This window comes from Ischnura elegans, chromosome X, assembly GCF_921293095.1.
Source record: "Ischnura elegans chromosome X, ioIscEleg1.1, whole genome shotgun sequence".
Taxonomy (NCBI): Eukaryota; Metazoa; Arthropoda; class Insecta; order Odonata; family Coenagrionidae; genus Ischnura; species Ischnura elegans.
In genome coordinates this window covers 101,271,566-101,289,070 of record NC_060259.1, presented here as the reverse complement: position 1 = coordinate 101,289,070, position 17,505 = coordinate 101,271,566, and the positions used below count along the sequence as shown (strand labels likewise).

Here is a 17,505-nt window from a genome sequence, read left to right as displayed (position 1 = left end):
TCGTGCAGTTTGAGATATTCAAAAACTAGAGTATGAACAATTCTCTCCAGTGTTTTTGATAGGCCGCAGAGAATTGAGATAGGTCAAAAATCTGAGGAATTTACGGGTTTACTGACCTTGCGTATAAGTGTAATAAGGCCCTTTTTCCACACAGCTGGAAACTGAGAGTAAGATAAAGAATGGTTGAAAATTTCGAGAATATATGGCAGTAGAACATGTGTGGCCTTGTGAACGAACATCATTGAAATTTGGTCGTACCCTAGGGAGTTCGATTTGGTGAGCTTCAGGTGCTTCAAAGCACATTCTGGGGTGATGTATCGAAAGAAGAAATTTTTATCATCGAATGGGACAGAAAAATCAACAGAATTTAAGGCAGATAATGTCTCGGTGCTTCCACTGGTGGGCAAGGAATTGAAAAATTGGTTTATTTGATCTATAGAAATATGGTTAGGCAGTACATTTGATCGCTTTCGCACCAGCCCCAGATTCCTTAGTTCACGCCATGCTGTCTGTTGATTTCTAACTTGTGAAAATTTTGATCTAAAATACTGGCGTTTAGCTTCTGAAATGCGAGCTTTAAGCAAGTTCCATGAGACCTTGTATAATTGGAAATCTGAAAGCGTTCTTGAGCAAAGGTATGAAAGGCAGAGGCGATTGCATTCTTGAATTTGTCGACGAATTTCTTCATTGCACCAAGGAGCATGAGTACGTTTGGGATAGCACGTTACCATAGGAGCAGTGAGATTGATACACTTTAGCATATGAGAGTTTAAATACCTAGTTTACTTTAAGATCAATACACTTTGAATCAAACACAACACTCCAGTCCAAGGTCGCCAATTTATTCTGAAAGTTGAGCACATCGAAGTTTTTAAGGCTACGAAATTTGAAAGGCTCAGGTGAAGTAGAGTGATTTTTGAAGCGATAGGTGATTTGTATGAGATCATGGGCTGACAAGAAAGGAACAGGCATTTGGGAATAGGCTACTACCTTTACAGGGTCATCAACAATACATAAATCAAGTAAGGTGTGGCTGGATGAAGTGTGATGTGTTGCAGTGAAAGGAATAATGTGCAGATTATTACTAAAGGTAAATTTATGAATATATTGGCTATCATGATTATCTTTAAGTAAATCAGAATTGAAGTTACCTACTATGACTACATTTTTAAAAGTGGGGAAGAAGCGGAGAAAGTCGTTCTCAAATACAGACATAAATCCAACTTTTGGGGGGTGATATATTACACTTACAAGGAGAAGTCGCCAAAGTGATGTTCAGGATCTGGATGCGGATGTTATTTTCTAAAACTACATAGGTAAGGTAGAAAAAGTGTCACGGCTTTCTTCCACATAGGCCCGGGTTCGAGAGATAATCGCATGTAAAGATTTCGCGCAGCATCAGGTCCCTTGAGTAAGCGCTCCCTCTCAACTACGGCGGTGGCGGTGCGGTCTAGGGCATTAGTCCTGTAAGCTGTAGTTGGTGTCACGGGTTCGAGACCCAGCGCCGGCAATATTTTTTCTCTCTTCCAATTTTTGAAATCACTGTTACATTTTACCCCAATTCGTTTTAATTAGTTACTTCGCGATTTTTTAAATTTAATATCAATTTATGGATTTTTAACGAAACTCCGAATTGTGCCTTACCACGCGAATAAGAGGACGTATATAAATACTTACGCATGAATTTCCGTGTAATGTGCTCATCACGTGCACCGATGCACACCTCTGCCTCGCATCAATTAACCGATTGTACATCCATTCATGAATCATACCCCGGTTTATGACGCGTGTACCTCCACTTTCAATGCCTTTTTTTACGTTCCTGAAGCACCAGTATTTTCCAGCTTAAACGTTTATTATTCAAAATTTCATTTCCACCAGGCATTCCCTCCATTAGATTTCTAACCGCCCACGCACTGTCTTTCCAACGATTCTCGATGTTGACAACAAAATGTCCTTCCACTCACCATACGTCCCTTATGACCTGCCTTCTAGCGTCCTTCAAAGACTTCCGTCCAACAACCCTGCGTCCACAACTGACCCTCGATAATCCCTGAATGAGGCGCCGAGGCCCAATTGTGTGAAAGCGGGTGCGAAAGGTAAACAAATAAGGCCTCGAAAACGGCTTGGGTAGGCTGCTGGAAAGAAGGATCATTGTGCTGGATGGATGGAAGAGAAAACTAGCTAGGGTCAGTAACTGAATGTGAGGATAGGCAATGGTGTTTATTTGTTGATAAGAAAGACTTGAGATTACGAATATACGAAGAGGCTGTGGGATCAATGGCTAGGGCGAGGATGATTAAATCCCCCGGAAATTTGCGTGTAAGTAATTATATACGTCCTATAATTCGCATGGTAAGGCACAATTCGGAGTTTCGTTTAAAATCCATAAATTGATATTAAACTTAAAAAATCGCGAAGTAACTAATTAAAACGAATTGGGGTAAAATGTAACAGTGATTTCAAAAATTGGAAGAGAGAAAAAATATTGTCGGCGCTGGGTCTCGAACCCGTGACACCAACTACAGCTTACAGGACTAATGCCCTAGGCCGCACCGCCACGGCCGTAGTTGAGAGGGAGTGCTTACTCAAGGGACCTGATGCTGCGCGAAATCTTTACATGCGATTATCTCTCGAACCCGGGCCTATGTGGAAGAAAGCCGTGACACTTTTTCTACCTTACCTATATAGTTTTAGAAAATAACATCCGCATCCAGATCCTGAACATCACTTTGGCGACTTCTCCTTGTTAGCATTAGTTTTTGCGAACCTAGTCCAGTGATTTCGACAATCAAGTATTCAGGTTGAGAACAATACACTGCAGGAGAGGAGGCTAAAACTGAAACATGAAAATCGTGACGAATAAATATACCAACGCCTCCCCCTATTTTACCAAGGCATAAAATATTGAGACAGGAAGATGAAAATACACACCAACTACATATTTTATTGATCTTAACCATAAATCTAATCTAAATATTTAACCAAAAAATATCATGTGTGGCTATAGTCTTTCAAAGGAAATTTTTATCTTAAGAGATATAAACTGCAATAAACATAAATACAGTAAATTCCGGTTATTACGCGCCTCACTTTACCGCGGTTTCAGATACACCGCGGGTCTCACCATGTCCCCCGAAATGATTACATTGACCTTTTTTTTTGAGGTAGGTAACTTTGTGGCGAATTTTATCTCGGCGTGGCTACCGACGCGCCGCAACGGCGCTACTTCAAGCGACTGTATTAACGCGGTTGGCGACGTATTCCATACATTGTTTCGTAGCCATAAAAAAAAACTCCGTAATTCCTGATCGGTCATTGTGTCTTGTGAACTCGAGCTGAAAAGTGTGTTGCAGGGCTATAATAATTTTCGAGATTCAGGGAGATTGAGATAATTCTCTTTCGTACGTTCGCACCGCGGCGCTCAAACCAAGGTAGGTACTCAATGCCCACAGGCTTCGAGCATTTAATGATGAATGAGCTATTTTACCTTTGTCTTAGGCTTAATATCAATATAAAAATTACTTTTTTACGAAAATTTTCATTGATTTTAGGGTAAAAACGGTGTCTGCCAAAAGGAAAACTTACACAATTAAAGAAAAGTTGGGCATAATCGACAGAGTGAAACGCGGTGATTCAAAATCAAGTTTATTCAGGGAGTTTGGTGTTCCTGAAGGAACTATTCGTGGTTGGATGAAAGAAGAAGATAAATTACGATCATTCGTTGATCAAGTGGATGACGAAATAGGACTTAATAGAAAAAAGGCCAGATTGAGTGCTGCTGGTGATGTGGATGAATTTTTGTTCACATGGTTTGTTCAGAAGCGCAGTGAAGGTGTTCCATTATCCGGTCCACTTTTACAAGCACAGGCAATTAAATTAAATAAACAAATAGGTGGTGCTCATGATTTTGTTGCTTCTGCTGGCTGGCTATCGAGGTGGAAAATTCGCCACGGGGTAGCGCAAGTTAACATGCAAGGAGAATCTCGTTCCAGTGACAGTGAAGCAGCTAGAGAATTCTGTGGGACTTTACGCAAGATGATTGATGAGGGTAAGTACACTGAAGAGCAATTGTATAACTGCGATGAAACCGCTCTCTACTACAGATTGCTTCCAACAAAATCACTTGATATTAAGAAGTCGGCAAATAAATCCGGAATAAAAATGAGCAAAGAAAGAGTGACTTTATTACTGTGCGCTAACAAATCAGAAAGTCACGAGTTAAAACCTCTGTGTATTGGTAAAAATCGAAGTCCTCGTTGCTTCAAGCACGTTAATATGACAGCACTACCCATAAATTACAAAAACAGTCAGAATGCCTGGATGACTCGAGACATTTTTTTATCTTGGTTCAATGAAGATTTTGTTCCATCGGTTAAGAGCCACTTAAGATCAAAGAAGTTAGAAGAGAAGGCACTACTTCTGTTAGATAACTGTCCGGCCCATCCGTCCTCTGAGCTCTTGATATCGAGGGATGGCAAAATAGTGGCTTCGTTTTTACCAAAAAATACGACAGCTCTTATTCAGCCCATGGACCAAGGGATAATCAGAGCATTTAAAGCCCACTATTGGCGGGAATTGCTCACTAGTGTCATAAATTCAGAACTGCAGGTACAAGAATATCTGAAAACAGTCACCCTGAAGAATATGGCTTATAATATTGGACTGGCATGGAAGAAAATAACTTCAGCTACAATCCTAAATTGCTGGTCAAAGTGCGAGTATACAGCGGGCGATAGCATGGAAGACGAAGACGAGTTTTTGGGTTTCACGGAAGAGGACGCACGTGAAGCTTCAGATGTTCTTTCTAATAAACTATTTGTGAGTGATCTCGAGGCCTGGGTTCGCGAAGACGAGGAAACTCCTGTATCTGCTTATAAGAGTGACGAAGAAATTGTGGCTGCAGTCCAGAGCCGCGCAAAAACAGCTGCATCATCGGAAGATGAGAGCGAGAATGAAGAAGACGAATGTGAGGTCGAGATGCCAAAAAATGGCCATTTATTACATAATATAAGTGAATTGATGAATTGGTTGGAGGGAGAAAAGTGATTGCGATAGTATTCATCTGTTGCACTTGCAAAGCATAAAAAATTACGTGACAAAGAAACGCCATCAACTATCGCGGCAAAAGAAAATATCCGAGTACTTTGGTAACTCCCGTTAAAGTAGAGCGTCTAAATCATAAAATAAATATTTTAATAATGTATTACGCAAATAAATTGGCTATAAAAATTACCTTTAAGGGTTTTTTTAATGCTTCCCACACAGTTTCCCGTAATAACGCGGTTGTCCGATAACGCGGGTGTAAACTATGTCCCCCTAGACCCGCGTTATAACTGAATTTTACATATATATGTATATTTATGTATGTATATTTATTTTTTTTAATTTCATTATGTGTGTTGCTGCAACTTGAATTTTATAGACTCAGCGCACTCCAGATTTGAAAAAATAAACACTGTAGAAAGCATAAATAACAATACACATCATATTATAACTATGAAGTTATTTTTACTGACATCATCCGTTAGATAATACAGGGGTTCTCCCCGAACAAATACATGGACACCATCAAGGATCGAACTCTGAATTGTTAATGTTCATAAGCTATGGCGAGTCATTGGCAACAAAAGACTGCAAAATGAGACAACAACAGGCTGACCATCACGGCTCCACAGCGTTCAGTCTTTGGAGAATGGCTCAGTAAAATAAATTCAAGAAACTTGGGTGATCATTTAAGATTTTGAGTTCGTCAGAGACCGAACAATGAAGACTGTGTTACTTTCCAAATTGACTTTGAAACGGCCCTTTTATAAAACAATGAAATTAAAATATAAGACACGATTACACATACTCTTTTCTTCTGCTACACTTACCTTTGCAACTGTTTCCTGAATAGTAGATTTTACAGCTACGATTAATTCTTCTTCAGTCATGTCTATTAAACTATCATCTATCTTTAGTCTCCCCTGAAGAAATAAAATGTTCACCAATGAGAGCAATGGACATGGCCCATTTTCATTCTGAGTCACTACTGGTGTCTCTTGTCCATTGTGAGAAATCCATTTTAAGCGATACATGGCCCTTTTAGAGGTGGTTCCACTTGCCTCTGAGGTTTTCTCATCCACACGTGAACTTATGTTTCTTTTAATGGGCGCTCTCAATAGTTTTTCATAATCCGATTGGGGCGAATCTGTTGGGCCTAAACGATCCTCTTCACCTGTCTGAATGGGATCATTGGCGGATCCAATTTCCACTTTGGCTCTTTTAGTTGGAATACTTTCAGCACCTTTTTTTGAATCACTGGATCTCCTTGCAAGACGGAGACTACTTCGTCTCACCGTCTGCCTTTGTTTATCAGAGTTATCTGGTGGGGAACAACCTCCATCCACACCCACCTTTTTCTCTGTTTCATCAGCAAGTCCCATAATGTCTGAAATACAAAACAAAAATAGCATCAATTTTAAAAATTTAACCAAAGCCAATAGACACTGAAAAATAGGGTTGCAATCTAAATTAGGAGCTGACTGTGCACAGATATTTTCAGGACCACTATAAACAGGTCTTTTCAAATCTGCGGGGAAATCTGTTAGTTCCAGAAATATAGGTCTCACCACGTGAAAGGAATTGATGACTTCAAATTGCTATGATAATATGTATCTACTAGGGATGGTCGGATCGGATCCAAACATCCTCGGATATTGCCTTTAATCAGATACTTCACATCCAAATTTGTTGAAAGCATCGGATCTGGATTCAAAATTTTGAATTTATTGAAATCAAGTTTTTTTTGTTATAAAAAGACTGTACCAATGTTCAACATTTTACAGCCAGGACAACTTTCAAAGAAACAGGCATGGCATCAGTACCATCAAACAAGAAGATACGGCCTGGAAACGCCAACTGTATATATCACATGGGTCGCCCGGCTTCACTTTGAAGGCAACAACATCACAAAATAGCAAGACCTGACATGTTTGTCCTCGACTCCCTCATTCGTAGCCTCAGTACTTGAAATACGGAGGGAGTGCGCTCCTTTCCCTCCACTTATCCTTTATGTGCTTTTGCTGCCCACCCCTTCCTCTCGCTGAGCAGTAGTCTTATTCTGCTCCTTCAACTCATCGCACGCGTTGCTAATGTCGTTCTAAACATTGTTAATTGTGTTGCAGATTGACCAGTTGCTTTTCAATTTCATGATATACCAATAAAAATGCCTTTCATTGTGTAGAAACATTTTTTTACATAAAGAGAACCATTTGCATACAATGTGACATGATACTATCACGAGGAAGTGCAAAATCCTCCTCACCGTGACTGAAGCATTTGCGGGTATAATACAAGTTAGTATGCGATGAGAAAGGGACAAAATTCAGGGGGAACTTATGTGAGGAATATTAAAATTCAGTCAATGGTTTATCCAACCATTGAAACCTATTTTCATTTCCAAACGTAGTAAGCGTAGCACTTTAGAACCTGAGCATGTAAACATTTATCAGTTAAAAAATAAATTTGCAAGCGTATTATAGCTTATAAAAATGATTATTAATCAGTAATAATATAAAAATAAGTATTTATAGAAAATCTAAAAAGCAATCCTTTAATAGGGTAGTTTCCTTCATCAAAGAAAACGAAAGGCATTAATTTCGATTCGTTACCCACCATTAGTGTATTCATAATATACAAATTATTTGGTTTTAGAAATACCAGTTTAGACGAATGGGAATGGTCAATTTTATCCTCATTTGAAAAAGGCTAGATTGGCGCCCATGCGATGCCACTCCACGTGACGTCACAGGGACCTAGTTTCTACACGAGAGGATAGGAGTTTTACCTCGTCTGAGATTACCAATGCATGCATGAGCCACAGAGCTCAGGGAAACATGTCTTAATAATCATCTATTAAAACTGGCTAAGGTAGGAAAGTTTTCTTCGTTTGATAAGGTATTAATAATCCTTATTTAAGCCAAGCGCTACCAGCTAGCTACCAGGGTACTCAGCTACCTGCTAGCATCCTGCGTCGTATCAGCACTCAAAGCCTCACCCCAAGGTCACCTCACTTGTGGCAGCGGGAACCAGAACGACGTTACATGGAGATTTCCCGGCATTCATCCTTAGCCATCCCGTTTTCGCGCGCTTGAAAATTTTCACTTTTCATTTAATCGCGAAAAATAGATATCGTCATTAAAAATCTAAAAGCGTGAAATACGTACTCCAGGAGTTATAATCTTTCAATTTAGGCAATAAAAAAATAATTGGAAACCACCCCATTGTTATGTACTCCGAAGAAACTTGAATAATTACTTCCTTTTATAGCTGGAATTTGAAAATGCATTTGAATCCGAAAATATCCGAAGATCCTGTAAGAGCGCCGACATTTCGGCTACCAACTCGTTACCCAAAATGTCGGCGCTCTTACAAAATCTAACCCGTGCCGAATCCTTAGAAAAGCTTATATATTCTGTTCGCCGGGAAGTATAAAATCTTACATCCGAATATCTGACTCAGAAAATCAAGGGTACGATCTGGATCCAAAAAAAAAACCCTGTATCCGTCCATCCCTAGTATCTATTTCATATACATATTTCTAATGACAGAATACAGAGATATGAGGCCATCACTCATACAAAAATTATCAATCCGGTTTTGCAGAAAAATACTATCACCTGTGCTTTTCATCATTTCAAACACCGCAAAATAGTGATTTCAATACTGGTGAGCAGCATCGAAGGAAATATTATGGCACCAGCTATTTCATTCCGAACACAAGACATCAAATATGATAATACTTTTTAATTTAATACTGTGACTACATTACTAGCCAGTATATAGCCAACAGTCCAGTCAAAATGTAGTTTTTGGCAGTTTTGGGGTAGTTTGTTCCTCTACTGATGGCCTTTCAGGGGCTAAATTCAAATTTGAGGATTGTTAATAAAATTCTATTACTCAGCATTCAAAGTATGGATATTTTTGGCTTTTTTTTGATACAACTTGTAATCCATCGCCTTTAATCACATGACTTCTTAATTCAAAATCGAAGTACATAAATTTTTCTGCAAATTCTATCCCTATGAGCTTTTCTCTCAGCAGACTCCGATCCATTTGAAAATTGGTGCTTTCCATCCATCACCGAAAAAATTTTATCCCTAATTAATTGAAAATACTAAAATGGTTACATAAAATGATGTCATTAAAGAATGCACATTTTCCTTAACTATCTCCATCAGTGTATTTTCCATGACCATTTGAAGTTAGGATAAAACTTCAGTCTTACATAGACTGTAGGCTCTATTCCAATTATACCTTAGAGGAAAATAAATTGTCTCAGTCTGGTCTTTCATCCGATTCTCATGAAACTGTTCAGGTTTACCATGATCATTCCAAGTATTAAGTGAACAATGTCCTCAGATACAGTGAATTTTTTTATACTCTCAAGCCCCAAAATATTTTAGAAATTTTTATGCCAAAAGCATGATTCTATAAAACATCAAACGCTGATATATACTGAAGTCATTATACTAATCAAGCAATTTTTCCCTTCAAGTAATCTTAAAGGTATGGCCTATTTCCCACAAACATTAAATTTGTGGCTTTTTTCCTGCTTTGCTACAATGTTGACTAAAACAAAGAAACTACTTTTCAAGATTCTAATAGTCAACTATGGAATGCAACTATGCAGAACACATCAAAATACATAAATCATATAATTCTAACTTTATTCATCCAACAGGCATTGATAAACACATCACTAACATGGAATCAAGACAATCTTCAAAAATCAACCGTTACAATCTCATCACATTCAAAATACATAGATTGTGCACAAAGTAATATGGTTAACTTGAACAGCATGCTAGGTCTTGCCCATAATTCTATCTCTTTGAGAGCCCTATTATGATTAATGTGATATTACTTCAGTCATTCTACTCCACTAATGATAATTTTAAGTAAGTTTTCCCTTTTAATTCTGAAACCAAAAGCCCACATTTATTCTGTTTTTCCTCTCTCAGAGCTTCTGTGTTCCTTCTCAGCCAATGGTTTTCAGTGTGTCCCCATTTCATATGATATTGCTTAGGGCACAACAGATATCATGTCATAGGCCTAAAAGAATGCATACGTTTGACTTTTCAGGTGCATTCAACATCATCCTTTGTTATAATTTATCCAAAAAAAATGCCGTTATTATTTAGCAAAAAGACCATGGCAGAATTTTCCATAACTTTGTGCTGCATTTTTTAACACACTGGTTATTACTGTTAGTGAGACTTTGGAAGAGGTTTCAAAGTCAAACACAAGATGATAGTGACAAGTTATGAAGGAAGAGAAGTTCTGCATTGCATAGAAACTTTTTAGAGAACTTATTCCTTAAAACTAGACCATTTCTTTCGGAGGAAGAGTTCTCGGGTTTCCAGCAGGGTCCAAGGGTTTTTCTGCACTGACGTTTCGAAGGCTAAGTCTGCCATCGTCTACACCCTGATGACTTAGCCTTCGAAACGTCGGTGCAGAAAAACCCTTGGACCCTGCTGGAAACCCGAGAACTCTTCCTCCAGTCTATTCACCGGGAAAACCTTAATCCTCCATTTCTTTTGTTTCAAAAGTATCTCAGTTATCTCGGTCATCTTGTTTGACCCCATCCTCCAAACTACTCATCGGTCAATTTTAAAAGTGGTGAGATTCTGATTGCTGATTTTCAGAGATTGATTTAATAACCTCGTAAATATTTACAGTCCATGTAAGTATCAGGGGACAGTACATCTAAGCAAGTTTCACAACAAGAAGAAATAAAAAGGATATGGGTAACACCATTCAAATGCTAATGGTCATGTCATGGGAAGTTACCACGATACAAATAATATCGACAGTGAAGAAGCAGGCACAGGTACTGACAGAGTGATGTAGTCAACTGTCTCCTCGCAAAAGGTGAATTTTCATACGGAAATAATTGCTTTAAGAGGTCATCAAGTGAGCTGAAGAGGGAAATTAGTGGGACCCCTAAGGTTGATGATTCTGACGTCCTGCAGTCCAAATAAGCTCAACTGGCGAAAAGCATGCAGCCCTGCCCCCTCCCGATTGCCTTAGCCAATTATACATAGTAGAATTTTCTCCTTTACAATCGTCGAATGAAAAAATAAACCCATCATAGACGTCAGCAGTAAATCACGTAGAACAACAGGAAACTTTGGTACTTACGGTTTTACGTTCGATAGTGAATAAAAGTAGTCAAACAACGGCTGCAGTTCACTCGATCCTGTCAACAGAGAGACATTTTTATAACTCTTTTTCATGAAGAATATGCTTGACGCACATGTCGAATACCAGTTATAATATAATATTCGGTAACAATGTTATGATTTTGATGAATAACGAGGGAATAAAAACAGAAATGAAATGGCTCAAAACACTCTGAAACGTTATCATTGAAATACGGGTGCGCGATTACTTTTTGCTGTAAGAAATAGGAAAATAGCGCCATGAATATTATTATTGACGCAGATAGTTCAAAACTGTTAGATGTGCATAAATGCATGAGAAACTTCTCCCTCACACACCGACAATACGCGAGACTTACTTGGAGGGTCATGAGAAAGGGGCCAAGGTACTTCTCTCACAAGACTACCATTATACATAACTACAAATAGTCACGACACAAACCATCACTTATAGCATGAAGCAAGTTCCTTAAAATCAAATACTTAACGCAGAAAATAAGGTGAACCAACAGAACTACAACCTCACGGAAAACCACTTTGCTTGCACATCTTTCAATGCAAGTGGCATTTTCAAGCAAGAGAACACACAACAGCACTGAAAAATCGTGATATTAAATGCTTACTCCTTACTTTACATTAATTTCGAGCAGTAGACCAAAAACATTGGTGAAATCACGAACCAAATACTATTTGCATGCATACCTGCATTTTACCACACTGGGAAATCCGGGATCCCGGAATTTGCTCGTCGGAAATTTGATGTCATTTGTTAACTGCATAAGACTCCATTCGCATCCAATAGAGGGCAGCACAGTACTACGGTTCTCCCGGTTCTCGTTCAAACTGGTTCAAACCTTTCTGGTTCTTGTTTTTTTATAAGACCGTGGTCGTTTCTATAAGTCGTGGTTCTATGATCTGCGAGCCTGCTAGCTTTACTGCTAGCGTATGATTGCGGCGGAAATAGAAACAGGCTTGGAGTCCAGGAAGAAATTTTATTCCCTATGTAATTATTAAACTTTTTGCTGAGCAAACATTGAAAGTCCTTGTAAGCGAGGCATTATTATTATTATAAGTAGTCTACCGATTAAGGTAGGTTTTCATGGAGTATTCAAGAAGTGAGCTGGGAGCCTCCCTTTCCTTCCAGCACTACCTTCTTTAATTCACTGTAAGGCCTACTCTCTTTCAATCTATCTAAAAATCCTATTCTTTTCCTTCCCCTCCCTCGTTTCCCTAACATTCTACCCTCTAACCCCATTTTCAACATCCCCTCACCGCTAAGCACTAACTCCATCCATACCTTCTGTCACCTCCGTATCTCATCTAAAAGCTGCCTCTCCTCGCCAACCATATCCAGCACTTCGTCATTCCTTTTCCTCTCCGTCCATTTCACCCTCTCCATTCTTCTCCATGCCCACATCTCGAATGCCTCCAATCTTCTCTCGTCTTCTTTCCTCAGTGTCCACGTTTCCGCACCGTAGAGAGCTACACTTCAGATCAAACTCTTCACTAACCTTTTCTTTAAACTCTTACACAACGCTCCTCTCTCAGAAGCTCCTTCCTGTTCATGAATGCCTCCTTCGCCAATGCGATTCTCTTCCTAATGTCCTTACTACTGTATCCATTTTCCTCTAACGTACTGCCTAAATAGTTGAATTGCTCAACCTGCTCAAGTTTTTCCCCACCCACCTTTATCTTGAGTCTCACATTCCTCGCTCGTGATGCTTTACAAAACCGCATTACCTTAGTTTTCTTCTGATTAATCCTCATCCCATGCTCCTCGCAACGCTTGTATAAGGCATCCACTAGAGCCTGAAGCCCCCTAGCTGACTGGCTAATCAACGCCTGATCATCCGCGAATCTCACTGATTTGAACATCATTCCTCCCACTTTTATTCCAGCTTCTAACTCATCCCACGCTTCCCTTACCATCTCTTCAGCGTACACGTTAAAGAGCAGCGGCGATAAAGGACAGCCTTGCCTCACACCTCGGCCAATGCTTGCCCACCCAGATTCTCCGTCCGCTACCCTCACTTGCGCAGTCTGGGCCATAAACAGGTTACGAATCAGTCGTCTATCCCTCCAATCTACACCTATTCTCTTGAGAATGTCCATTAACTAAACCCAGTTCACCCTATCAAACGCTTTCTCAAAATCCACGAAACACGCATATACATCCTGGTCATATTCTAGGTTCCTCTCGACGAGGGACCTCATTATTGCTATTGCATCACGAGTTGACTTCCCTTTTCTGAAACCAAACTGATCTTCGCCCAAATACTCGTTTGCCCTCGCCTCCATTCGTCTGTTCAATATCCTCAGCACCACTTTTGCCGCATGCGATATTAAGCTGATAGTCCTATAATCTCCGCATTCCACAGCTTTCTTCTTTTTCAGAAGCGGAATTAAAACCGTCTTCACGAAATCCTCTGGCCAACATCCCTCCTCATAGATCCTGCACACTAGTTCGAAAAACCTTTTCTTACCTTCCTTCCCTAGATTCTTCAGAAGCTCACACGGTATATTGTCCACGCCTACTGCTTTCCTAGCCTTCATATCACGGAGTGCTCTCTCTATTTCCGAATCTAATATCTCCGGCCCAAGATTATCCTCCTCCACTGCACTTTCCTCCTTTAGAGTCAATCTCTCTGGTCTGTTCATTCCGTCATACAGGTCCTCCACGTATTCCTTCCACCTACCCTGTACCTCTTCTCACTCGGTTAGTATCCTCCTATCTTTAGCCTTAATTTTAGCCATGGCTTGTCCTCTTTTGCCGCCCGATAGCGACTTAACTTTGGCGTTCCTCGCCTCCTGGTGCGAGGGGCGACTAGACATCGGTTTCTGGCTCACCAGCAATCTGGATCTCAGCTGACCCCTCGAGCGTCTGCCGCCCGCCAGCAACGGGGGGTAGAGTCGCCTCTACCAGCTTAAGGGAAAATGCTCACACTCCTGGCAACGGATCCCTTAACTTGCCCCAACAAACGGCCACAACCCCAACGAGTCCGACCCAAGGCATCAGACTGGCTAACCTCACCAGTGGCTCCTGATGCCCCCGTTGAACCATTTTTAGAAAGATTTCTCTTTCAGCCATTGAATGGTTACGGCTGAGGCCGCTTGCGCGTACCTCTCCCACACATCAGATTGAATCCCGCTGCGCCAACGTTGCCCTAGGGTCACTACGGATTGGGTAGCAGTCTGGGAGACTTTTTAGGATGCAAGCCCGTGTGGTCTCTCTGGGCCAACCTCAGCTTCTATGAGAGTGCCGGCCTCTCACGACAGCCTCGAATGGCGGCGCCACGCTTGCTCCATCCCGCATCACCGCGGTTCCCATCATTAGTTCGGTTCCCCGAACAACCTTCGGTGGGTTACGGCCGGGTCGCTTGTGCGATTCCCTACCGCGCTTGTCTGAACTCCTTCGCATCCTTTGCCCGGTAACGGGATCGAGTAGCTCCGGAGAACTTTCTAGGAGTGCCAGCACGGCAATCACACTCCATGCGCCAGAGCCAAGATTTAGCCGGGAATTGCTTCCCGTTACCAGGGTCGCCGCGGGGAGGCACTTGGGTGACGACTTAGTAACCGAATTTCCCGGATTTTAACCCGCCAGGAGACTCCCGTACTCCATTCTACCCTCCGGAGCCCGCCGCGCCGGTTCCCTCAACGCTCATGCAGAAAAGAAAACTCTTTTTTACTTCTCCATCCTTCTGGAACTTTTCCATTTCCTCACACTGTCTTTTCCACCAAGCCTCCCTTGCTCTCTTTGTTTCACGCCGTAATCGATTATTAATTTGTCTATACATTAGTTTGCCCTGTTCTGTGCCCACGTTCTTCCACTTCCTCCTCTCCTCCATTTCCCGTATCATGTTCTCCGTTATCCACGGCTTCTTTATCCTTCTACTGTCAGCGTAACCAATTGACTTCTCTGCCGCTTTGACTATTCCCGTTTTAATATTATCCCATCTTTCCTCAACAGTCTTGGTGCTGTCAATGTCCCGCATACTAATGTCCACTAGTTCCTGATATTCTCTCCTCATACTCCCTTTCAGGGCTTCTACGTTCCATTTCTTCGTCTTTCTAACTCTTATAAGTCTTTTGAATCTTACGTTGCATTTCATGAGCACTAGGTTGTGGTCCGAATCCGCATCCGCTGCAGGGAAGCTGCGCGAGTTTTTCACACTATTCCTAAACCTCTGTCTTACCATAATGTAGTCTATTTGATATCTCCCCACATCCCCTGGACTTTTCCATGTGTACCTTCGCCCTTTATGATGATTGAACCACGTGTTTGTGATGAATAATTTGTTTCTCCTACAAAATTCTGCTGCTTTCTCTCCCCGGTCGTTCCGTATTCCTAGACCAAAATCTCCTATTTCGTTTCCATCCCTCCCTTCCCCGACTGAGGCGTTCCAGTCCCCCATCACTACCAGATTTTTCTTACCCGGCGTGTCTCTAATTATTTCCTCGAGCTGTTCATACACCTCATCTACTTCTTCCTTCCTATGATTGCTAGTGGGCATGTAAACTTGGATCACCACAAGGTTTGTGGGCCGCGCCTCAATTTCTACCACCAGAATCCTATCGCTTACCTGGTCTATGCCTACCACACGCTTACCCATCTTCCCGTTTAATACTAAAGCTACCCCTCGCTGGCTTTCCTCCCCACCACTATATATAACTCTATACCCATCGCTCCAATAGTCCCGCCCATCCCTCCACCTCATCTCGCATAATCCTAAGATATCTATCCTCCCTTTATCCATTTCCCTTTTCATATTTTCTAACTTCCCCGCCCTCATCATTGTCCTTACATTCCATGTCCCTACATTTATAGCCGACTTATTCTTCTCCATCTTCTTGGTCTTCTTTTCTTCTTTCTTCAATACGAGAAAAAATGTGCTTGACTTGCTATCAAGCATCTTGAATATCGATGCAAAAACAGTAAAAATGATGAATTCATTACAAACAAACGATGCAAAGTCACACATGAATTAAAACCTGGTTTTATGATGATATAATCTACCAAATTAACAGAATTCCGGTCGTATTTCTCACCCTAGGAAATACTCCTTTTGTTGCTGCTTCTCGGAGGACATTGAATGTAAAAGTAAAAAAATCTTCACCTGATGAGACGCTGAGGAGGAAAGTCCGATTCATTTGAGAAGTATGGAGGAGAGTGATCTGGAGGAAAATTCCTTAGGGAAGTGCCTTCGCCGCTTAAGTGTCAGTGTAATTTTGTATTTTCCTACGGGGTACCATTTTTCCCTCCACCTCTTAATGGGTCGGCAAAGCCGCACCACGCTGCATATTTACATATATGTATATATTTAGAGGGAAATACCTGCATTGAATATTTATAAAGAAATTTCACTCAGCCAGCATTAATTATATCATGGCAACCAGATATCAAGTCTGACTCCAATTGACAAGTACTTAAAAAATATTTTACTTTGATAAATGGCAGGTTGTGTACCCTTCGGAGACCCTTAAATATTACCTTCTGGTTCCTGATGTGACAGGAAGGACTCATTGACTACATGAGAAGAACATTCAGCATCATCTGGGGATGGGCCATTTCACCACGGAGGACAATCCCGAAGCTAAACAACACACTTTCCGTCATTCAGTCCAGTCTCAAGGGCCTTGCCTCTGTCATTGCCTTGAATCACACTACATATTTAGCTTTTAGAGTTTGCCATATCTTTTGCAGCAGTGTTTTTTACATCCCACCACCACTTGAACTATCTCTGCCAGGATCCTATCTATCTGCATATCAGGAGGGACTTCACAGCAATTGCGGCTGGTTACAAAAATTATGGGAATTTACGTACCATTATACCATGCACTGTTTTGAAGATAGATAGGGTAGAGTGGGCCACAATGAGACACAGGCCACCTAGAGATAGTGTACATATTCAGCTTTGGAGTTGTGTGACAGGTGCTATTATCTTTTGGGTATGGCATAAAACTCATTATTAACCATGCGTTTACTTTGCATACGGCTGCCATCTCTCCATTGGAGATTGATGCACTTACATTTTTTTTACAGTCCAAAAGTTAAAATACCTCTGTTTTTCATTGTCAATCACTAAGTATTCAGGTAAGATGGATATTTTGATTTTTCATAGTAAAGCATTAAAGAGTACCTATTCAAATGTGAAATTTCAATATACTATGTACATATTTACATTAACTCTATCACTCATGAAACAAGTTGTATGATCAAAACAATGAAATTCTGCACATTTGGCCACAATGTGCAGAATTTCATTGTTTTGTTTCATTGATTTCAGGTGTCTCAATGGGG

The 17,505-nt window shown here is 40.8% G+C and overlaps 1 protein-coding gene across 5 annotated transcripts in view; it reads right to left on the bottom strand.

The window, feature by feature from the left end:
- Positions 1-11,987, bottom strand: part of LOC124170781 (ubiquitin carboxyl-terminal hydrolase MINDY-1-like) — a 74,609-nt gene extending 62,622 nt beyond the window's left edge. For 3 of the 5 annotated variants that reach the window (XM_046549739.1, XM_046549743.1, XM_046549742.1), the window contains exons 1-3: positions 11,910-11,987; positions 11,188-11,245; positions 5,877-6,433 (exon numbers count right to left, since the gene is read on the bottom strand). In XM_046549739.1, coding sequence (XP_046405695.1) covers positions 5,877-6,428 — 552 coding nt within the window. In that variant the 5' untranslated portion in view covers positions 6,429-6,433; positions 11,188-11,245; positions 11,910-11,987. Of the gene's footprint in view, positions 1-5,876; positions 6,434-11,187; positions 11,246-11,830 lie in introns of all 5 variants that reach the window. The other 2 variants (XM_046549740.1, XM_046549741.1) reach the window with 2 other exon arrangements.
- Between the last annotated feature and the right edge of the window lie 5,518 nt (positions 11,988-17,505).